Genomic DNA, 21692 nt, shown 5'->3' with positions numbered 1-21692 from the left:
CGAAAAATAGATATCGTCATTTAAAAATCTAAAAGCGTGAAATACGTACTCCAGGAGTAATAATCTTTCGATTTAGGCAATAAAAAAATAATAGGAAACCACTCTATTATTAGCCTTGGACGTTAGGGTACCACATATAGAACATTAACTATCTCCCTTCAAACGAATCGCACCAGAGGTCAGCAGTGTTGTGTTTTCTACGGGTGAGTATTCAACTTTTTTTGGTACGCTCATTATTAACATACTTACCGTGAGTGCACGTGTCCGCAAAAAGTCACCAGCGAAAAAAACTCTTTACAACCTGTGAATTATTTTTAGCACCCCAAAATGAAAATCGAATCAAAATGAGAAAGTATTGAGTTTTATGTTCTTCGTATGAAGCATCGGTATTTTCGTGAGAACATGCCCACTATCACCATCCCACTAATACATGAGAATTTATACCGCAATTTGGGCGGCAAGGGAAAGAGTAAACCATAGGGAAAGAATTAATGAACATGGCGGAAAAGTCTGCGGAAAATGATGCGAATTTCAAACCTACTTTGGAGAGTGTATTAACCGACGAAATAATCCGTACCTAGAGTTTCGGAAAAATCGCGATATTTTGCGAATTAATGTGATATGAAGTCTATTATGCGATGAAGTTCAATAATTGCTAATCAGTGTAATGTTTTCCGTTTCCCATTACTTTTCTGGTTTCGGGCAAATTTTATGCGTAAACACGTCAAATAACCGTCAACCATCAGACTAAAAAATCCCGCTTCGCAGTGCAAAGGTGACTGACTTGCCTGATGCGGGTGACTTACTAAGTGGTTTACGAAAGAGCCAATGATGTTATCATTACCATGAAAACAAGCAATTTTACGCCAAAATCACATTACAACTATTTTGAATAAATTCAACCATTTCTGGCGCGACAACCTTTTAATTTCAATGTATAGCCATTTTGGTCTATTTTCATGTAAGTCTAGCCCGTATTCGTCTTATTAAACATAAAATAATATTAATACCATAAAAATTATCTTAGTTCAGCCACAAAATCTCCAAATTATTACTACAAAAGAGTTCGAAAACTGCCAAGGAAACTTGAGAAAGGCAAAGAAAGAGGATTTTTAATTTTTTAAATGGTCAACGTTAAAGTCAACATTTCACTCAGACGTTCTCTGTTCATGGACATGGAATATGTTTCTTGCTTTTGTCTGAAAGATGTGAGGAGGGACGAGATGCTAAAATCTCTGCAAAATCATTGCTCTTATTATAAATCTGCCTCCATGATTCTAAAACACTAAAAAGCTACCAAAATCTACAATATGCTACTTATTTTATTAATGTGATGTATTTAGATAAGTCTAAATATAACTGCAGTTGAAAATAAGGTAACATTCAATGGGGAAAGAGAAATCATGATTCATTCGTCACTTGGTCAACGCCTATTTAAAATTACCTCACGAATAGCACAAAGAGGAGAATAATGATGGAATGTTATGGGAAGATGATCACGAAGTATTTCTTAGCTCTCAGCTACAATTTTCTATCTCGAGAATGCTGATAAAACTTTCTTTCCTAAATATAACACTGACTATGAATAGAAACGCAAAATGCTTCTTTACGATTCCAACAGGTCGGCCTTCACAACTACGATAACCACGCGAGAGCCTTCGTGCGTGTTACATTTAGAAACGACGTTAGGAGTGGAACGGACATTCCGTAAGTAATGCACATTTACCGAGCCGACGAGAGCAAGGCAAGAATTCAGCCATTGAGAGTTCTTTGGGAACCGGTTACGATAGTAAAATAAATGCAAAAATGAATGGAATCCGTCTTCGTGCATCTGCCGATTTCTCGTCGCGGAATTTTGACGGTAATGATTACTCGCTCTTGAGCCATAAAAAAATAATTGCTGGGAAGTAAAAGGTCACAAAAAGTGTCATGTTCCAATGCAAAGGTTCCTAAAGAAACATTATCATAAACCAATATGAATGAGTCTTTAGAGAAGAAAAAGAAGCTTTCTACACTGTGGAAGAAGGATATTAGAAAAAATATAGTGTACGACGAAGAATGAAGTATTTTATGTGCTTATTCTTGGAGCTACGCTCTAGGCGCAATTGTATGATTCTTAAAAAAAATATACCTTTATCAAAACAAGGTGTTTTCCGATTGACGTAGTGGAATGGAGGCAAGGGAAATGGAATTATTGATTATTACTAACATTCCATTCATAAATTCAGCATACTTACTGATCTCTTTCAATTCTTGCAATATAATTATCAAGGTAAAATTACATAAATTTTACTAAAAATCTTCAGTTTTAATAAATATGATGGCATGACAGTAAGCAGTGAAACTTTTTAGTGCACAAAATAAGAGAGGATAATAACATTGATTAAACTGATTAAACAACAAATATTCATACGATAAAGAGCCTGAGAATTATTTGAATAGGAATTGGGGTAAGCCTCATGTACGTATGGACCACTCGTCTCATGTATAAGTAAACGAATCCTATCGGAATACAGACTATTCTCTCGTGAGGATCTTAATTACTAATATATGAATGTATTAACAAGTTTTAACGTTGATTGTTACTGTGCCTAATCGATATGTTGGAAACTTTGTCGGATAATTGTTTTGGGGTACCTAAAAAAATTTCCTCGTTGAAGTCTCCTCTTGTTAGTGTACACATCAAATAATGCTTAGTATTGACGTATTGGTGAAATGGCCATCAAAAATTAAGATTTTAAGCCCGTATGCAGAGAGCAGCCTTCAATATTTAGACCTTAACTGGGAAAACCTGAAATATTTTTAAATGCCAACTAGTTTTCGACGGAATGGAAATAGCAAGGAAATTTTTATTTACTACGGAGGATTGAAGCCTGACGTCGGAAGATGCGCGAGAAGATGATAAATTTCTTTCGCTCGAGAAGTTGTTTTTTTTTCTTTTTAAAACTTAAATTTCACATGGAAATGTTCCAGTGAAAATAGGAGACTATTTTGAAAATTTTACGCTAAATTTATCTCTGAGAAAATACCGAGGTTAAACGTGTGCGAGACGCAGGCAGATGAGATAGGGGTCCAATCTTTAATACCTGAAATTTTTAAGATTATAGCTTAAATTGTTTAGAGACAAAAGATTTGCAAATTAGGCTGCTGGTCGGAGGGTTTAAAGTCTCGGGTGAAGCCTTAAATTAAAATCTTGTGCGAAGTGGTCCAGGGAAAGGAACTGCCCCCTTGCACATTATGCGGCCTGGCGATTCAACTTGGGTGACTCTATCTCACCTATCCAAACCAACCTCCGAGTTGAATCTCACAGTGAGTTAGCTTAAGTTTTAAACAAATATAACACCAAGAAAAGAGATCAGTCTAGCGAGAGTCCTCTTAGCGAATGGTGCGATTAAATCGAAGATCTATTATCTTTACCGTAGGAAAACTATACTCGGCCTGTTTTCAATACGTCATTCAATTAGGGGGTCCGACTACTTCTCACAGAAAAGTTACGCTAATCGTGCTGTTAATATCCCTCTACCAAACACCCCAGATATGGTTCGCTGGATGTTATGTGTAAGTAGAAGTATCTAAACCCGGGTCGACAGCGTCATGGGAAAGCACGTCTGGAGCCGCCACTCATTCCAGATTCCAACGACCTTCACTCCGCGTGCACAATCGTCATCCCCGGTGAACGTTGAACCTCCATATAAGAAATAATTGGAGTCAATGACGCCAACCGGATGCAGGACTCTGGCGGTAGGCAATATAGTAGAGACGAGAGCATCTTCCTACGAAAGCTGAGGTTTCTCGTTGGCGTAAAGGACAAATCAAGGCGGAAGGTAATGTTTTACTGTCACAGTAAAAAAGAATATCAAGCATTATTGGCCAAAGGAATCCAGGATTAAGCTGTATCAATAAGCGCGTCTATAAATGGCGAAGGAAAATGGAAGGTAACCGAAGACCCGTCTCGGAAACTTAGACTGAATAAAACTAAATTTTAAACTCCGTCATGAGTCAGCCCACAATTAAGTTTTAGGAGATATTACAACACTAACTAGAATACCGGAAAGGACAGCGGAAAAGGCACTCTTTACCATGTGGATTGACAAAACCTCAAAATTTAGCACAAAAAGTAACGCCGGCTTAAATTCGCCCAATATCATATATATCTCATCCTAAGAGATATTTGATGAGACTATTCACAATATGTACTCGAGTCTGAGTCCATATATTAGTATTACTAACGACCTTTGAATTGTACCAGCGTGAAAAATGTGGTAAGAATCTACATGCAGTAGATACAAAACATATATATTCCTGTTGTTAAGTACGATTATGATCACTTACATACAGCGACATTCAGTGTAAAAGAAATATTTTACGTATCAGTAAAAGTGTAGATGAATTGACTGATACAAAGATTAAACTAACAATGCATAAGTAATAACATTCTAGATGGATCTTGAGTGAAGATGGCTCTACCGGTTGGGAAAGAGTGATCTATTACGAGAACCGTTAGGATGAATTTGCTTCTTTTAATATACATATGCGTATGCCGCCAATACACATATGCGTATTTAAGATTTCACTACGCAAAAAGGCATTGTGAGCCATTAAGAACTGCAAGTCCGTTAAATGCAACGAACACATGACGCCTGAGAAGTGGTAGTGTAGGGAGTGGCTTCGTTAGTTTGAAGAATAAGAGGCTCGAAATAACATAGATCGTTTGATATGGCCACGAGAAAAATGAAAAAGCTTCGTTAGAAATTAGATGAAAGTCAAAGGTGAATCTCTTGTAGTGAATGATGCGAATGGAAGCGTTGATATGGAAAATCGTGAATGCATTTCAAGAAAATTCTCCGAAGAGAAGATGCATTGAACGAGAACAGCATCCAAGAGACGTAAAGTAAGTGAAAGAGTTGTACCAGTGCCCTGAACATATCAATTGATAAACCATTATCCCCGACTACTGTGAATCATTGGGAGGAACCGAAATCATGTATGTTTAGAATTCAAAATTATATAAAAATATGAATAGTACTTTATCGTACAAGTACTGAATACACAGTCTTTTTTACAAATATATGGTGTACAATCCATAAAGATTCCAATATTCGTGTTACCATTAACATTATCTCCTAGGAGACTCAAATACACCTACAGGAAGGGTGATGTGCAGCCATCTGTCATCCGGAAGTGACTACGTTCAAGCAGCATTAGGGGCGTTAGGGTTGGTTTCACTTTACCGGCAGTTGAAAAGCTTATCTCATTGACAATTCTTAATTTTATATTGGTTTAACTTTTATGGTGCGGAGAACAGTGGGATGACATGGAAAAAAAGTACTTTTTCCGGAATAATGATTTTGAAAATTCGTGTCCTGCAATACCATAAACTAAGGTCCAGTCTGAAATGAAGTATCGGCGTGGAAATTTCCAGGTGAATTATCATTTCGTATTTTGGTAGGTAAAATATTCACTTCATATTTTGTGGCCCCACCAAGTGAAGTCGCAAGCGCTAAGCAGTGCTAACTTAATCTCCGAAAGGCTCGTATTTTCTGTTTATGTCGACCATATAAGAATATAAACACTAAAACCGTATTCAAACTTCCATATACTGAGAAAAAGTGGCCTTTGTCATTAAAAGAATTCGGGTGATGAAAGGGGAAAATAAGTAAAATAGTAGCGAAAGTTGCCGCCCACGTTCCATGAGTTGGTGACATAATTTAGAGTTCTGGTTCATTTACTTGTTCATGAAGAACCTGTCATCCAGGGAAGAAATCGCTCACAAGGGTGTAAACACGAACTAACTACGTTAGAACTATCCACAAAGATGAGGGGCAGCGAAGAAGCGGTGACCTAGTTACCAAGAGTTCATGATGTCATCAACTTACTCTGCGAAAGGTCAATGATTTCGATTTCGTCGCGAATATCTCGAGGAGAAAGTACGAGACTAATCGGAATACGGAAAATAGGTACGGGTCTCCTTTTTTCATGAATTCATACACTCTCCATCTACTTAATATCCTGCGAGCCACTTCTAGGGCGTTTGGCAGGAGGCGATCAATCACCGGCATGCAATAGAATTCCCACACGCTCACCACACGGTCATAAAAATGTTACGCATAGCAAAATTCATTATCGCGTGGAAAGTGATGGAAAACCGGTACTTTTTCTCTTCTCGGATTAAAAAAATACCATCAAAAAATAATTCAAAGGTTTGCCAACATACAACGCAGAATATAATACCTATCCTTTATTTATATTGATGCACATTATGTAGCAATCGAACCAGCTGTTTTTCACTACAGTCTACATAATTCATTAATAATAACTTGGCGAAAGAACACATTTCTCAATAATTTATGGAAATCCCCTGCCCGAAAATTACGCGTCCCCTGTTGATAGAGCACCCTGAACTGCGCACTCAAAGAGGTGACTTCCATGTAATTCTTGGGCCCGGGAAGGTTGAGGAGGCCCTACGAGGCTTCGGGCGTGCGCCGCTTCAGTGCTTTCGGCTCTCCACCAGAGCACCTGCCCCACCTGCCCTGTGGTGGTTAGAAGGGGGCGGGGGTGTAGGTGAACCGTCACATGCTGCTGGTGGGAAAGGTAAAGGGAGGGGAGGCGCAAAGATAAACAGACGGCGAGTGGAGGCTCAAGGATCGGGGGAGGGGAGGAAATAGTGGCGGCGGTTGTAGGCAGGGTGGCCGTTTGAAGGCTGCGAGAGGCGTCGGCGGGCGAAAGATGTTTTGAAATGTTCTGGCAAAATCCTCGGTGAAGGGTTCCGGGATGAAAATGGCGGAAAATTGATGGGTTAGGAGAAAAAAACTGGCAAAATCGTGCGAAGAGATTAAGGCGGTCTTCAAGCAATGATCCTCTTCAGCACGACCCCCTGACTTGGAGGAATGTATTGCTTTCTCAACTCAGAAGGAAAGTCCCTCAAGTGTCACCACTAGATCTCGTTCAAATTTTGCTGGGTGATAGGAAATGGATATCCGTGAGGTGTAGTTTTGGTTTCAGCTCCCAACACTCAATACTTTTCGAGATATTAGCGACGGAAAGTGAAGGGAAACGATTTAATTTATGCAACCCACAGCACAACAATACACAGTCAGTGCTCTTCACTCTAGTAACGGAGTATATATTGATGCGCAGCGGGTTGTATAAATTCAGGTGTGTGTCTGGTACTTTCCGTCGCCAATATCCCGAAAAGTATTGAGCGTTGGCAGCTGAAACAAAAACTACACCTCATGCGTATCTATTTCCTATCACCTAGCAAAATTTGAATAAGATATGGTGGTGACATTTGAGGGACTTTCCTTTTCAGCCCCGAAATAATACTTTTTTTTCGTGAATGGTTTGCATTGATGAACAACTACTTTTCGGGTTTTAAATATTTCTTTCATAATTAATAGTCCTAAATTAAAAATTCAAGATAGTCACCCCATTCCGACAAGTTTGTGACGTCATCAGAGAGCAAAGTGAATATGAAGAATGGAGAATGCTGGATTGTAACCGCGGCGATGGACAGGAGCGGCGAGAAACAACGCTCATTTAATTGTACACCTCTTCCGTGAAAGGATTGGAAACTTCGTTGTTTCGCCCCCGAAAACTCAAGTATTAACAGCATCAGTAGGTAGAAAAAAGAAAAAAAGTCTTTATCTTTTTTTAAAACTCTTTCACAGATGTCACAAAACTGTTTGAAGTACGAGTTCATTTCTCAATGCTAATATTCTTTACAAATTTCATAAATTCGATTATTTATAGAAAAATATGAGTATTGAAAATGACTGGTATGTATGTTTGAGAAAAAAGTGCAATTAAATAGTAAATTGGGAAAATAACAACACGTTTACCTTGGGACGAAGAATGCGACCGTAGTATTTTCAGATGGAACAAATGAAGCTGGAAAAGTAGCGATGAACATTTGGAAAAGATGGATGGTGTTTAGGAGTGAATGTGGTGTAAAAGTAAGAGGTTAAAGGTGGGAAGGTAAGAGCTAATAATAGAGTGGCAGAAGAAATGAACTTAGTGAACTATTTAAGGATATTGCCCAAAGTAATGGTGATTTTCAGGAGTGGTAAATACTTTGACCGATACGATAGGTAGTGAGGTTAACGTACGAGGGTGAGTACAGTTTATGGAGCAATATTTGCCAAGAAATTCTGAAGAGGTAGTAATAACAGAATAGGATAGAAGAAATGAGAAGGAATCGAATTTTAGAGACAGGAGAACCCCGGTTGGTCTCACCCTAAATGATAGGGAAAACGCTAAAATGACCGCACGCGAAAACGCAACCACAAACGCAACCGATTCTAGGAGTCTAAACACGCGGAATGTTTGTCCTAAGGGTGACCCCAACCTCCTGAAGTCCCTCCGAAATGCACATTACCCCAAAATAACCTGATCCCCGAATTTTTTCTTGCCTTGACTGTACTTCGACTTAGAGATAAGACCGTCTAAAGACGTTGATGACATTGAACGCTGATAGTAACATTTCGTCAAGAGAAGGACGACGAAGAATTCGAGTACTTCTCTCTCCCTCCTTAATTATCCTCCAATGCAATATCTTACGTCAACTATTCTACCCAATATTAACTAGCCATCGTAACCGTTAGCAGAGGAATGTCAAAAGAAAATCGAACCTTTCCTTGACGCCTTGTGGAGGACACAAAGAATTAACCGCATTCGTCCTTCGGATGGAGTGCAATGGTTGAACACTCAGGAAAATCAACAGTTGATATCAGAATAGATTGTAATTGTCGGAGAAGGACGAACCGTGCCTCGAGGTGAGCATAACTTAAAATGAAAGATCTAAGAGAGGATATTAGTTGAGAGTGAAATAGGAATTCCAGATGGTACAAGAAACTCAGACGAGACGTGTTAGAAGCAACGTGAAGAATAATTAGAATAATGGTCAATAGAATGCAAAGATCTCAAGAAATGTTAGGATCGGGAGAAACGGAGGAATATGACTAGCCTCTGTACTAAGTAATAGCCATGCGAGGATGGAGAATGGGAGAGGTAAGGACGTCTTAGGGCATCGGCCATGGGAAAGGGACAAACAACTACTGATTTCAAAAGACAAAAGGTAGCGTGGGAGGCGAGTGATTCGTACAATGGAATAACTCTACGTACAAGAGGGAACCGTTGATATGGAATATGCTCCAGAGGAGAAAGGCAAGACATCATCATCTACCGAAGAGAATTTTCTCAAAGAGAATACGGTTTGTTGAGGAGTTTCACATGCTCCCATGAAAAGAAAGTCTCGTCAAGCGTTTCCTACTCCGGAAACGTGCAAAAAGATCGTTAAGTTTCCTTGCGCAGGCAGGACTGAAATATTCTAAAATCTCATTTGCACTGGCGAATTTACTTGAGTACTGTTACTGGCGAATTCAATCTTGAGTATGCACGCCGTACAAAGTCTCATCAAATAACAGACTCTTTGGCTCACCATTTTATTAACACAATTATCTCCTGTCATTCGCTGCGCCGAGGATATTTTTATTAATTTACATCGCACAGGAAGGAACTTATTATTTTAAGAAAGAAAAATTTCGAAAATGTTTTCCACATCGGAAAATAATTTTGCTTAGGAAGTTTTCATTACAGTTAGCATCCGCAAATCAGCAATAATCAGGCTCATCGAGATGGAGTAGTAATGCCCGTTACCTACCAAAATAATTACCTAGCCATCACTGAAAAGAAGTAGAGTAATGATTTTAGAGAATAGTAAACAAATATTTTTGCAGAACTTGGTGTGTTCATGAAATGATCTTACAAATTTACAAGTTAATCAGCACTTCTGTTGTGAAGGTTTCATGGTCTCGCTTGGTTATCGTATTGACGTCGTGCATGACATAAAAACAATTTCCCCCAGTTTACTTACAATGTGATTAATGACAATATCTCCACTTAAATAGACCGACAAACATTACGTATCTCATTCTTACAAGATTCAATGGTGCGTAGCGAATTCTTTTGCGGCGAATTTTCGGACCACCGCATCTTATGTTTCGGTGATCGCAGGATTAGGTAAAAGGAACAATTTATTTTTCCGGGAAACTGTTCAACCATAAGATTATTTCCATGGAAAGATCACGCCTCATTGCGTCAGTGAGTCTTCTATTTGGTTATATTTCGCTTTTAACGGAGTGAAAGGTGATCGCTCACCACATCTAGCAAAACGATTCATTTTTATTTTTGTATTAATCGGTAAAGACAAGAAGTTAAATTTAGCGGAAGAAATTCATATAAATCATAAATGGAAAATTATCGAAGGCAGAAAAATCTAGATGGGTTGAAATCAGCAATGAATTTTCCGCTTAGATTTGTGATGAAGGCGTCAAGTTTCCCCGGACTAGGTATTTTAGCATTTACCTAATTAGTAGGAGGGTAACTGCCTAAAATTAAAAGCAATAAACAGGTATGAATTGAGATTGCCTCGGGTAAAATATACTGGTCTCGTCTGCAAATTCTCTTCTCTTCAATGAATAGCAATGGCACAATTTGAAATCATAATATGGAGACCCTATTGAAAGAAAAAACACGTGTATTTTGGTAAATTTTCGAGGACTAGCGTTCCTATCCCTCAGAAGGATAGAAACCACGATGTCTTGGTATCATATTCGTGATACATACATTTTTCTACCAGGCGTAATAAATAATTATAAAAATTTCGATTCTTTCCATTATCAGGATTCGCAACATACTAAATATCCCACTGACATATTGGCACATTCGAGGTTTTACCCATAAATGAAATTACGAATAATTAACGTAAATAGGTTAATGTTACAATATATTAAATGCTATTAATTTAGTGCCTGGCTGCTTATCTCACGGTAACTAATTCAAATCTCAGGAGACCCCTCAAACTAATCCTCGGAAGTGCGATGTGGCCTAGAAGCCTCCGTATTGTACATGTGTGATATTCACACGCTTGCAGCTAATTGTAAGATTAAGTTGGGGTCTACTCGCACCTATCTAATCCAACCAATAGGATTTATCACTGAGTGCGCAACGTTTTAGAACAGAACCTCAACGGATGTTCACTTGTGAGTAAAATTTGTAAAATTAAACGGCGAAAGAGAAGGTAGAATCATGCTATATACAGTTTGAGTTAAAGGCGCTTGAAGCATATTAAGTGGGTGACTAGAATGAGAAAAATTTCATTGAAAAATTCATTTCAGTGGAAACGTTGGAAGCGTGCAGAAAATTATTAATCGATTGCAACATAGGGTTGAAAAATTGAATCACCATTTTCACTTGCTCTTATAAGAAGATCGACAAAATGCAGTCGGTGACGCCTAAAATTAAATTTGCTCACTTGAGAATCACTTAAGTAGGCGTGTCCTGTGACTGACGTTAGCGAAAAATTTTGAATTCACCACAGCACTGGAAATAGTGGTCTCCACCCTAACTAGACAGATGGAGGTCGTCAAGAACTGAACAAAGGAGTGGTTCTTCACCAAAAAAAGACGCCAATTTGGGCCACGGTCTGGGAAGAATGTCGAGAGCCAACAAAAATTCTCAAATTAGATGTCGCGGATAGCCGAATAGAGGTGAATTTCATAACAAAGGTATCCTGTTGTTGGCCACTAAGTCGACGTAATCGAGAGTACAGTTTTCATTAGCGAAAAAAAGTTCATCTTAGCGCATTTAAATTTTTGTGGGATATTAACCATCTGTGAGACGTGCAATAACCCTAATCTTCATAATAATCGAAAAAAAAATCGAAATTATATAAATATTAAAATAATAATTTCATTCAATAATGTAAAATTCAACAGAAAATTTTGAGTATTTGGAGGATAATATTAGCGTTGATAATTACTTGGTGATCAGAAATTATATAATTAACACCTTTTGCTTTTCCTGACAATATTTCTGCGAATCTCTGAAGCAAAGGAACTTTTGACTCTCGAAAATTTCAGTGCATAAAAGGAAAGAAAGGCCTAAATTACACGTAATTAATGCCATGAATGATCCGCTATAATTAAATACTGACTAAGGCTTTTCCATCATACAGCCTAGCGTTTAGCATGCATGGCATCATCGCTAAAAATATATTGGTGTACATTATTAAATGTAATTACTGTTAACAGCAATTAACAGTTAAATATCACTGGTACGCCTATCAAAATTAGCAAAGTTTGTTAGCAAAATTATCTTAGTTAGATCTGTGATGTAGGATCATAGTTCTGCGTACCATTCATGCCCTAGGATAATTGAGATGCTTATATCATAGACATAAAAATCGCTCAAATAAAGGTGTTCGACATGCATTGAAATCGATCAAGACACTGAAATTATAAGATAATAGAACATAACCCAGAGAATACTCAGAGCCGTCGACGGAGACTTCAACGGCCGATATTATGAGATATCGAATTTCTTACCATCAATGTCATATCTCCTCCAGCCGTAGGCGACATTGAGATTTTTGTATCCGTAAAACAGGCCGAAGTGAATCCTTCCGTCGGAATCGCTGGGATTCGAGGTGCGGCGTGCATGGCCCTCAACCCAATGCATTGTTCCCATGGCAGCCCCCGAAAGAGCTAACGTAAGGCAACTTCCTAAGAATGTTGCAAAAATCATTCCTCTGCGATAAAGGTTCATTGTGAAGCCGCTGTATCACTATTACAAGAGATCAATAATTAACCGTAATTAGAGTCACACGCACACAGTCACATTCACATCAGCCCTCAGGCTGTAACGTCTTCTGTTTATTGCTGACGCTTGATCTTGGGTTTCTTCTACATCGTTTCCACTGGAATTAAAACACTAAAGGACTGGCTTGAAAAATGGGAGTCTTAGGTGAAAATATAAAAGATCCAAACTCATGGCCAGCAATATGTCCGAGTAAACCCAACGCAAATGCTCCAAGAACGTCTCACATAACACTTTCCTTGACACTGACTCTTGTTGCGTGGTTTCTGCCGAATAACAGTATTTTTGAACGACTTTCTGCTTCAAAATGACCGTAGCAGAGGGCAGCACGTATTCGAAACTCCATTTATGGAGTTAAGTTTAGATTTCCGCCGCGAGAGGAAGCACATACCGCGCACTTCATTCAAAATGCTGAGAAAGCGATACCTCCACATAATGGTCACAATGTTTATTTCAATGCCCAACCATGCCTTGAAGTCTATAATTTAGGATATTTTTCTCTGGCTAAATACGATTATAATAGAAATCAATAATTTTGATACGAGATATATGGTATTGTTTAATTAACGGAGCGTAGGTACTGAACGTGGCTATACATTTTCATGCATATGATTTGGAAGAAGTATGCAATTGTATTTATAAGTATTTTTGTATTGATTATATGTGTTCCGAATAGGGTAATTTAACACACCTCTGCCTACTCCTATAGCTACTTCATATCCAGGCGGGAATTGGATACCGAACGTCAAATAGATGGTGAGAAAATGACTCTGCTGCCATCCGAGACTGACGTGATAAAATGTGAACGAGAACTCCCGTAGGGATGCTGCAATCTGAGATTATTTTATACCATTGACTAACCAAAAATATTCGAATTCCTACATGCCCGTTTAAAAATCTAAGCTACTCCAGTTTGAAAGCTTAGATATTAGTAAAAATGATTACAAAAAGCAATGATTTCATATATGTCGGCAGAAGACTTGTTTTTTATTTTGCGTTTGTGAGTTGAGGTGATTTTTTCCCAATATTTTTTCTTTAAGGTTAAACTAAAATCTACGTGTTTTTACTACACGGCGGGAGGTATAGCTTTCGTGACGTGAGACTTGATTGTCATTTCATTTAGTAGAATATCATTTTTAGTTAATTTTCAATAGATGAACCAAGTTTCAAATAAAATTTTCAATTCTTAATTAATTATCATACAGTTAGCAAAAAAAAGTTCCGACCGTAGCCGGCTGGCCTATTCCTACGGAATAACATCCGTTGGCAAGAGAAGAGCGATTTTAGAACGTTAAAAATCTACCTCAAAAGCCTTAGGACAGGGGTCTTCAAACTATGGCCCGCGGGCTACATCCGGCCCGCGCTTGGCTGCCTGCCATGAAGTCCTGGAATCAAATCTCATATGAAGTCTTCCGACGACTCCAACAATAATCCACGCAGAGCGAAGCGCCGCCCTAGAGATCCCCAACCTTGAGTATGCTAAAGTCACACACCTGCGGCTTAGCTTGGGGTGAATTTTTCCCTCACCAACAAAGCCAACCCTTGAGATGAAACACAGATTGCCTCTTCATCATTGATCTGGCATCTCGAGTTCCCATTACAATTACTCTTAGCCTTCTTTCAGCTGACCGAAATTCACCAAAATATGCCTTTAATTGTTCGGAAATAACTCTCCAAAATGTCTGTCGAAGAGCTCTTGCATGGAATTATATAAATTAATGGAGGCCTGCAAGACCTGCACTTCTTGCCAGTATCAAGTTGTATTTCTCATTCGAATCCATGTAGCGCCCTCTCTTACCCTTTTTAGTTGAATGTCATCCTACATCAAAGGAGACATGTGACTGCTTTTACCGCTTCAAATGGAGTCGACCTCCTATGCTCCGCAGATGGTTTTATCACACTTTCTATGAATACAACCCATCTTGTATTTGAATCATCTTCCTTGACAGATTCAAACCGTGCTCTGAAAATGGTAGTCTTACCACCCACGCATTTTGTTGCGTTTGCCACTCCCGCTTTGTCATATGTGAGAAAAAAAATTGTTAAGAATCCACGGATGGTACTATTCCTCGATCATATTTCATCAAGCTTCGAACATCAGGTTTGAAATGTGTTGACATCAAAATCCACGAAGCTTGGCCTGAAAAAGTTAAAATTCTCTTTGTCTTCCGAGTATTTCATTATTCATTCATTTATAGCTCAGAAATACTAACATTATCTTTATCCCTCAATTTCTCATTTCCCACGCTAACTTCCATAGGCAGATGTTCTTCATCCATGTGACCTTTGAATGAATTTAACCTTTATTCCATAATAGCCGAACTTTGCTACCTCGTTATATATATAACACATAATTAAAAAGCTTATTATTGTATCTATGGAAGAGGACTAAACTTTTCTCATCAAAATAATAGCATTATTTTGATGAGAATAGTTTGACCTGTCATAGAGGGTGAGGTGCACCTGGAAATAAATGGGACTGGCCAGGTTTTAATCAAGGTGTCCGAATTTGAGCGGCAACGGGAAACTCCCGGAATAAAATGCTTGTGGTTCAATTATGTAATTCTTATAGCCTCGGGGGAAACTGGCGGTAGATCCGGGAAAGGATGAGGCCGTCAAACAATTTGCACTTGTCACTCCAAGTGTTAGGCGTGGTTTCCTTGATGTTGTGATGCACTCTCCTAAACCTGCTTCCACATACGCCCTTAACCTACCTCCGCCATTCAACTTCAGGAGAGTAATTGTACATGGAAAATATTCACCTTCATTGCGCATTATTATCATTTTTAAATATATATTTTTAGTTGCATTACTGGGCGACAATCCAGTGTAAGTCATTGATTAATGATTCAAAGCCCGTTCATAAGCGATTTCGTACACGACGATAATACTTTGGAGACGCGTTATAAAACCCTCGGAGTTTGCAATGTTTTATTTGAATTAGATAAATAGTTTAATGTAATTTAGGAACTATTCCTGGGTTCCTTACTGAAAGCTGACAACCAGTTGACTTAGTAATTTATTGGAGACAGTACGGAAATTTTGCAGGATTCTCTTATCTGTTATACAACGCATATGCAACGTGTCCTGACCGGTTCTTGGCGCACTAAGAAACAATTTTTTTGTGAGAAACAATAATTTGGTTTTTTTTTACCCCAGAGATGTTATTTTTTTGACTTGTATGAAAGGTATTAAATTCCTTGGAGTTAATTCCTCCTTTTTATTTTTTCATTATTTTCACATCATCATTATTTTCATTTTATTTATTTATTTTTTTGGTTAAAACTCTGTCTTTGAGGGGAGGTAGGAATTTTTTAGTTATTTATTTTATTCAATATTTCTTCACGCTTCGTTTCCTTTTTATTGTTGCATTTTTAGATCCAATTTTATTGATATTTCTTCCATTTTAACAGCAGAAATTATTCATAGCAATCACATGTAAGTAAGCACTCAAAACTATATATAGCAAGGATGAAATTTGCCATGAAGAAATCATTTGCTAAGCCGGGATGATGTTTATTTGGCTTGGTGCATATGTATCTTTGCACCTGTGCGCGAGACTGCTTACAAAGTCACTTGTTCTAAGCCTTACTATGGAAGCACTGAAAACTTATAGAAAATCGAAACCTACTTCTATTGAAAACTGTAAATCACTGCTATTATAATTTCCAAACCATATTTCAGTGAATACTTACGTGAGGTTCAGTGGTTACCTTACGCTAGTCTCAAATACATCGAATGTTGTAGACACGGTTTCTAAGTGTAAATGAGATAACATTCGAACTTGACTTATACATTTTAGAAGGATGCAGGTATTGTGCGATATGTATCTTTTATCTTCCTCGACTCGGTTATCTTTTCGTCTTATCTGGTGAGCACTCAACGCACATTTATTCCGGATATGGATATGTTGGTCAATCAGGCGGCTTCATAAGTTCTCGATAAAACGATTCATCGTCACAAATACCTCTAATTATCAGAAATACCACCCAGTTTTAATAGATCTGCTGGTTTTTCTATTAAAATGGGTGGTATCACGAGTGGAAAATGAGAGTGGGGAATATCTTTTTGGAGGTCATAGAATTTTAAAATCTCTACTATTCTAGATTCATCTCAAAAGAGTGAATGGTACGGAAAATATCGCAACATTCAATGCTGTGGGCCAAACACAGTCTTCGTCTGGTTTGATTAATCCTTGCCATGAATGCCTTTCATTATAACTTCGATTTTCAGTAATGTTGACAAGGTACATTTTCAATTTGTATTTATAAAAGAACGATTTCAGTCGCTGGAATCACAGTATGTACTATTTCTGAAACGAAAATGGGTATTTAAGGTCCAGCATCAATAATAAACGTAAATTTCCGCATGAATGGTGAATTTACGCCTTCGTTAATTGGGGTAATCATTATGTGTCAACTTTTCGCGTTTTACAGAATTGATAACTTAATAGATTGATGGACCAGTTTTAAAAAGAAGAAACTTATCATAGCAATTACTCCAACTAATTTTTCACGATTTTCATGCAGCGTCATCAAATTTGAAGAAGGCAAAATGAAACGATTGTAATAATAAAAACATTTTAATGCAGGACGTCAGCCTGAAAGAAGGTCTCCGTGTATGTAAACTGAAATATAAATAAATGCACTATTTCACATTCATATGAAAAATAAATAAAAAACTTATGTTTGCGATATGAAACAAATATCAGCAGTTGATTTAGTACAAGAAAATGGCGCCGTCAGTGTCTTCGTCTGGAGTGACTTTTGGTGGCTCAGGTATTCTCAAGAGCATAACTCGGCGGAAAAATAGGATGCCGGTGTTGGCACAGTGAAGGAGGAAGGACCCAAGGATCAACCTGTAAGTAAAGGCAAGTCTTGTTACCAGCCGTTGCGTTATTTCCGAATGGGTGATTACCTTTCGGAGAGAAAAGCGTAGAATACCATGGGAGCCGTTGGAGGAGCAGAAGGGCTTTCTTGCACGCCCCAGTTAGTTATTAAGTTGTGCATACCTCTTATTTTATAAAATGAACTTCACTTATTTATTCCCACACCACCGAAAACAGCACATGTTGCCGTTTTCCATCGGGGTTTTCTACAAATTCAGCGAATACACGTGTACGAACAACCATTCTGTGGATGGGGGAAAACTACCTAGGCGGGACTCAAACCCGCGACCACTTGTTTGGCAGGCGAGGTCTTTACCCCGCTGCCACCGAGACCGGTGGGGCTGGGGTAAAGTCACCATTTATCACCAATTTTTGAGAAATTGTCTCTAAATATAGGCATGTAAGCTCCTATTGCATGCATTTTTCTGAATTTGTACGTATTAGTTCTTGCTGAATATTTACCAGTGGTGCGTACAGGTACGTCGTGCCACTTTCTCCCGTGAAAGATATGAACTTCGTATATGAGCAGGGAATATTTCGCGTAAATAATTATATCATATTCTAATATACCATGCAGTGACGAAATTGGTCGGTAGATCCATTTTCCAGATTTACCTTGAGTTCTGGGGTTCGTGTTTGAAAAACTCGAGACAATTTCGTGCGGGAAAAAACTCGGTCTAAAGGTCACACGTGTACACGATACGTGAATAGGTACAGTTAAAGTGTGAAAGTAAGAACTATTTTGGATGGATCACGTCGGAATATGTACGAATGGATGAACAGGTTCCATTTTTTGTTCATAAATTGGTACGAGTTGGCAACATTTCCACATTAACTTGCGCGTGCTAATGTTGGTACTGATCGTGCAACCCGGCAAACGGCGCGGTAGTACACAAGTCAAAGCTACCGTGCGAAGATGACATACGACAAGTCCATACTTTTTTATATTTTGGATTTTCCACGATACATTTATTTACCCCACTCATAATACTAACAGGGTAATATCCAAAGCGAAGGGAGTTTATCAGAAAATTATTAGAGGAGCTACGCAGCAAACACCTTCCTGCTGAGGTCACATCAAAATCCGATAATGCAGGTGGTGAAGAAAAAAGGGAGGAAAATAGTTATGCTCACGCCCGTGAAAAATGTCAGATTGGATTGTTTAGGAGGCATTTAAAAAATGTAAGTCATGCAAAAAAAAGTTGATCATGCTGAGGCAAAACAAGCAAAAATAAGCCTGATCTGTACATAGGGGTGCTCTGCAATAGTCGCATCTAATAATTTTATTTTTTAATTTTTAACTTACAGAAAAGATAGTGTAATGACAAAAAATGCCGAAAGCATCTTTGGACAAAAAATTTACACAAACATCTCCTTTTTAGAGTGTAATAACATATTTTCTACTATATACGAAGAATTGTCAGAATGAGCCCCTGGCCAAAGGAGGGGTTGTAGTGTTCCTACAGTTCTTGAGTTAAGGGGAATACGGCATTCGAACTTTTTAAACCTCTGAACAGCGTAGCTTTGTCCACCTACTAGGGGTCACCTACTCGACCTAGCAGGTCGAGTTTTCTCTCTCGAAATAATCTCCAGCTGTTCAAACACAACTCCCTGGCCTCATGGGGTATCTAAGGAATGGTTCTGCCTTGCCCTTTCATCACCCAAAGGTGTTTTAAAGTAAAACTAATCGGGAACTTTTCACAAGCACCAGTGTTTGTAAAAAATTACCGGTAAGTTTAAATTTTAAATAGGTTGGAATTTCACCAAATTACCCCTAAATCATGTATCTATAAACTGTATCATGTATTACCAAATAGGGTAATTATTTTTATGGAAAATAATCACTGCCCAAATACGAGATTCATTTCTTACGCGGGATAATTTGGTATTATTTGTTCAGTTTTCAGTGGCCGCGTTGCTACGTAGAATTCCTTATAGTATTTGGCCTTACTGAAATGTTTCAACTCTCAATGAATCACCAACGACTGGAAACGAATCAGTTAAATTATAAATTTTCAAGGAACTGAGAGCGGTACCATTCCAGATCAAAGGAAGATTCTCACTCAAATCTATCCTTTTTAGTCCTTAACGGCTCCCGCGATAATATTAACGCTATCTTTACCAGAAGAGAGAGGTTTTCGAAAAAAATGCGAAGTAAGTATCTCGCAGCGACACTTTTTTATGCTTCATGAGCTCTCCAAATGTATTCACTCGAAGTTAAGATGACTCGAAACCCAGACATTATTGTAGCCCAAAGAACGTTGCCTATTGTTTCTTTATTTTTAATTGTATACAGTTTTGTGTGGAATAAACCTGCATGATCCTCTGCCTTCTGGATTCGTTTTGTATGATATTTGCAAAGATGTTTGCTAAAAACTGTTCTTTGCTAAAATTCTCAACTTGATTCTATAAATTTCTCCAGGGTTTTCTTCCGCGTCAGCTTGTTTGTAGACAACAGTTTCGCTGGTTATCCTGCCAGCGTCTTCAGGTCACTTTCAGCTTTTCAGGTTTTCTTCCGCGTCAGCTTGTTTGTTGACAACAGTTTCGCTGGTTATCCTGCCAGCGTCTTCAGGTCACTTTCAGGTGGCAGGATAGCCAGCGAAACTGTTGTCTACAAACAAGCTGACGCGGAAGAAAACCCTGGAGAAATGCAGAGATCAAACCATCGCCGCGGAAACCTACGTTCTAACATTGATTTTATAATGGAAATGCAATTGTGTAATATTTATGAAAATGATAACTAAGTAAAAATAAATATAAAAATGAGAATTGTGAAGAAAATCTAGTGGCAAATTAGTTTATCAAACAATTAGGGACCTGGAAGGTGAAACTATAGAATAATAATAGAATTATATTGGGTGCTGTATATTATCGTACGATGGCCAGAGATTCCCTCTTAATTATTTTGATTCGTTACAGCATGCCAGGATTAGGGCTGTGGTTTCCAAAAATTTAGTAGCCGAAATGAACAGACGAAAATCCGAAAGAAATTAGCCATAGAAAATCTTTTCAAAGGATATTTCTTCAATATGCTAGCGGCTCATTCTACACATGACTTAGTGGTACATTTTTTGGGATTTCAGTGGGATAGGATTTTCACTGTCACAGTGATGTAAACTCTATTTTCATTGCACTGCCGTGGACATATATTCATTGAGTGGAATCGAAACGAGATTAACGCAAACAAGTTAGTGCTTATAAGAAAATTAAATTGTTGTGAAATAATTTTCGTGTATCGTGTTGTTATACAAGCAAATGTGTATTATATATAGCACTGGCTGTACTTTTCAGCCTTACGGCGTTACATGTTAATGATAATGTATCGAGCGAATTGTACATAACATTTTCACCGTATATTTATCACAATAGATACGTCGTTGACTATGTTAATTCATGTTACCTTCATGACATTAGCTATCGAAGCCTATTTCCTTATCATGATTTTGTACTGAATTCATCCAGTCAATTTTATTGTAATTTTGAATGTAATGTTACCTGTTCATAAGACGAATATGAAGCTACATCTCAAAGATATTCATTCTTTTTTAGATGGCCTTCATTGAAAACTCTTTGGAGATAGGTACATATTTTGGATATTTTATCATTTGTATTGACCTAATTCAGAATAGAAACATGGAGGAGCATACTTGGTTTTCCAGTAATGGGGAACTTTGGTGATTGTTTTACGGGTTCATTCCCGTTGACTCATATTTTGCGGACGACAGTTTCGGGCGCGTTCCAGCTCCCGTCTTCGGGTCCAAACGATCTGCAGTGCTGCAATCCTTTATATATATATAAGGCTAGTGAGGCGGCAGTTGATTTGAATTCCATTGTTGGAAAAGCCGTTTGAATGATGAGGCCAAAGGATAGACGTCCTCCCTATTAAAGTTCTGTTGATGACTCGCTATTTCTATCTTATCAGCCGATGGAAATATTTATTTTCTCTGGCGATGATTTTTGATTCTTTGAATAGTATGACGTGCCCAGGTTCCGACCATGCATGCTCTGCAACCGCAGAAAGACGAAAATTTTTCTTTTCGGTTGTCTTGAGATGTTCATTTATTCTGCATCTGAGGGGTCTAGATGTTTGCCCGATGTATGATAGACCACAGGAACACGCTACTTCATACATTCCTTCATAAATATCGGA

General features: G+C 38.2%; 3 protein-coding genes across 6 annotated transcripts in view; 1 reads left to right on the top strand and 2 right to left on the bottom strand.

The window, feature by feature from the left end:
- Positions 1 to 12939, bottom strand: part of LOC124153798 (clarin-3) — a 31202-nt gene extending 18263 nt beyond the window's left edge. The window contains exon 1 of the mRNA XM_046527163.1: positions 12384 to 12939. Coding sequence (XP_046383119.1) covers positions 12384 to 12603 — 220 coding nt within the window. The 5' untranslated portion in view covers positions 12604 to 12939. The remainder of the gene's footprint in view (positions 1 to 12383) is intronic.
- The window catches only part of LOC124153796 (DDB1- and CUL4-associated factor 10), an 83414-nt gene that overhangs the window by 25981 nt on the left and 35741 nt on the right, over positions 1 to 21692 (top strand). The gene's annotated exons all lie outside the window — the stretch shown is intronic.
- Positions 17224 to 21692, bottom strand: part of LOC124153797 — a 29262-nt gene continuing 24793 nt past the window's right edge. The window contains exon 6 of the mRNA XM_046527162.1: positions 17224 to 17512. Coding sequence (XP_046383118.1) covers positions 17374 to 17512 — 139 coding nt within the window. The 3' untranslated portion in view covers positions 17224 to 17373. The remainder of the gene's footprint in view (positions 17513 to 21692) is intronic.

Source organism: Ischnura elegans, chromosome 2 (genome assembly GCF_921293095.1).
Source record: "Ischnura elegans chromosome 2, ioIscEleg1.1, whole genome shotgun sequence".
Classification (NCBI taxonomy): Eukaryota; Metazoa; Arthropoda; class Insecta; order Odonata; family Coenagrionidae; genus Ischnura; species Ischnura elegans.
Note: the sequence above shows the minus strand (reverse complement) of the source record. Positions and strands in the feature narration are given on the sequence as shown.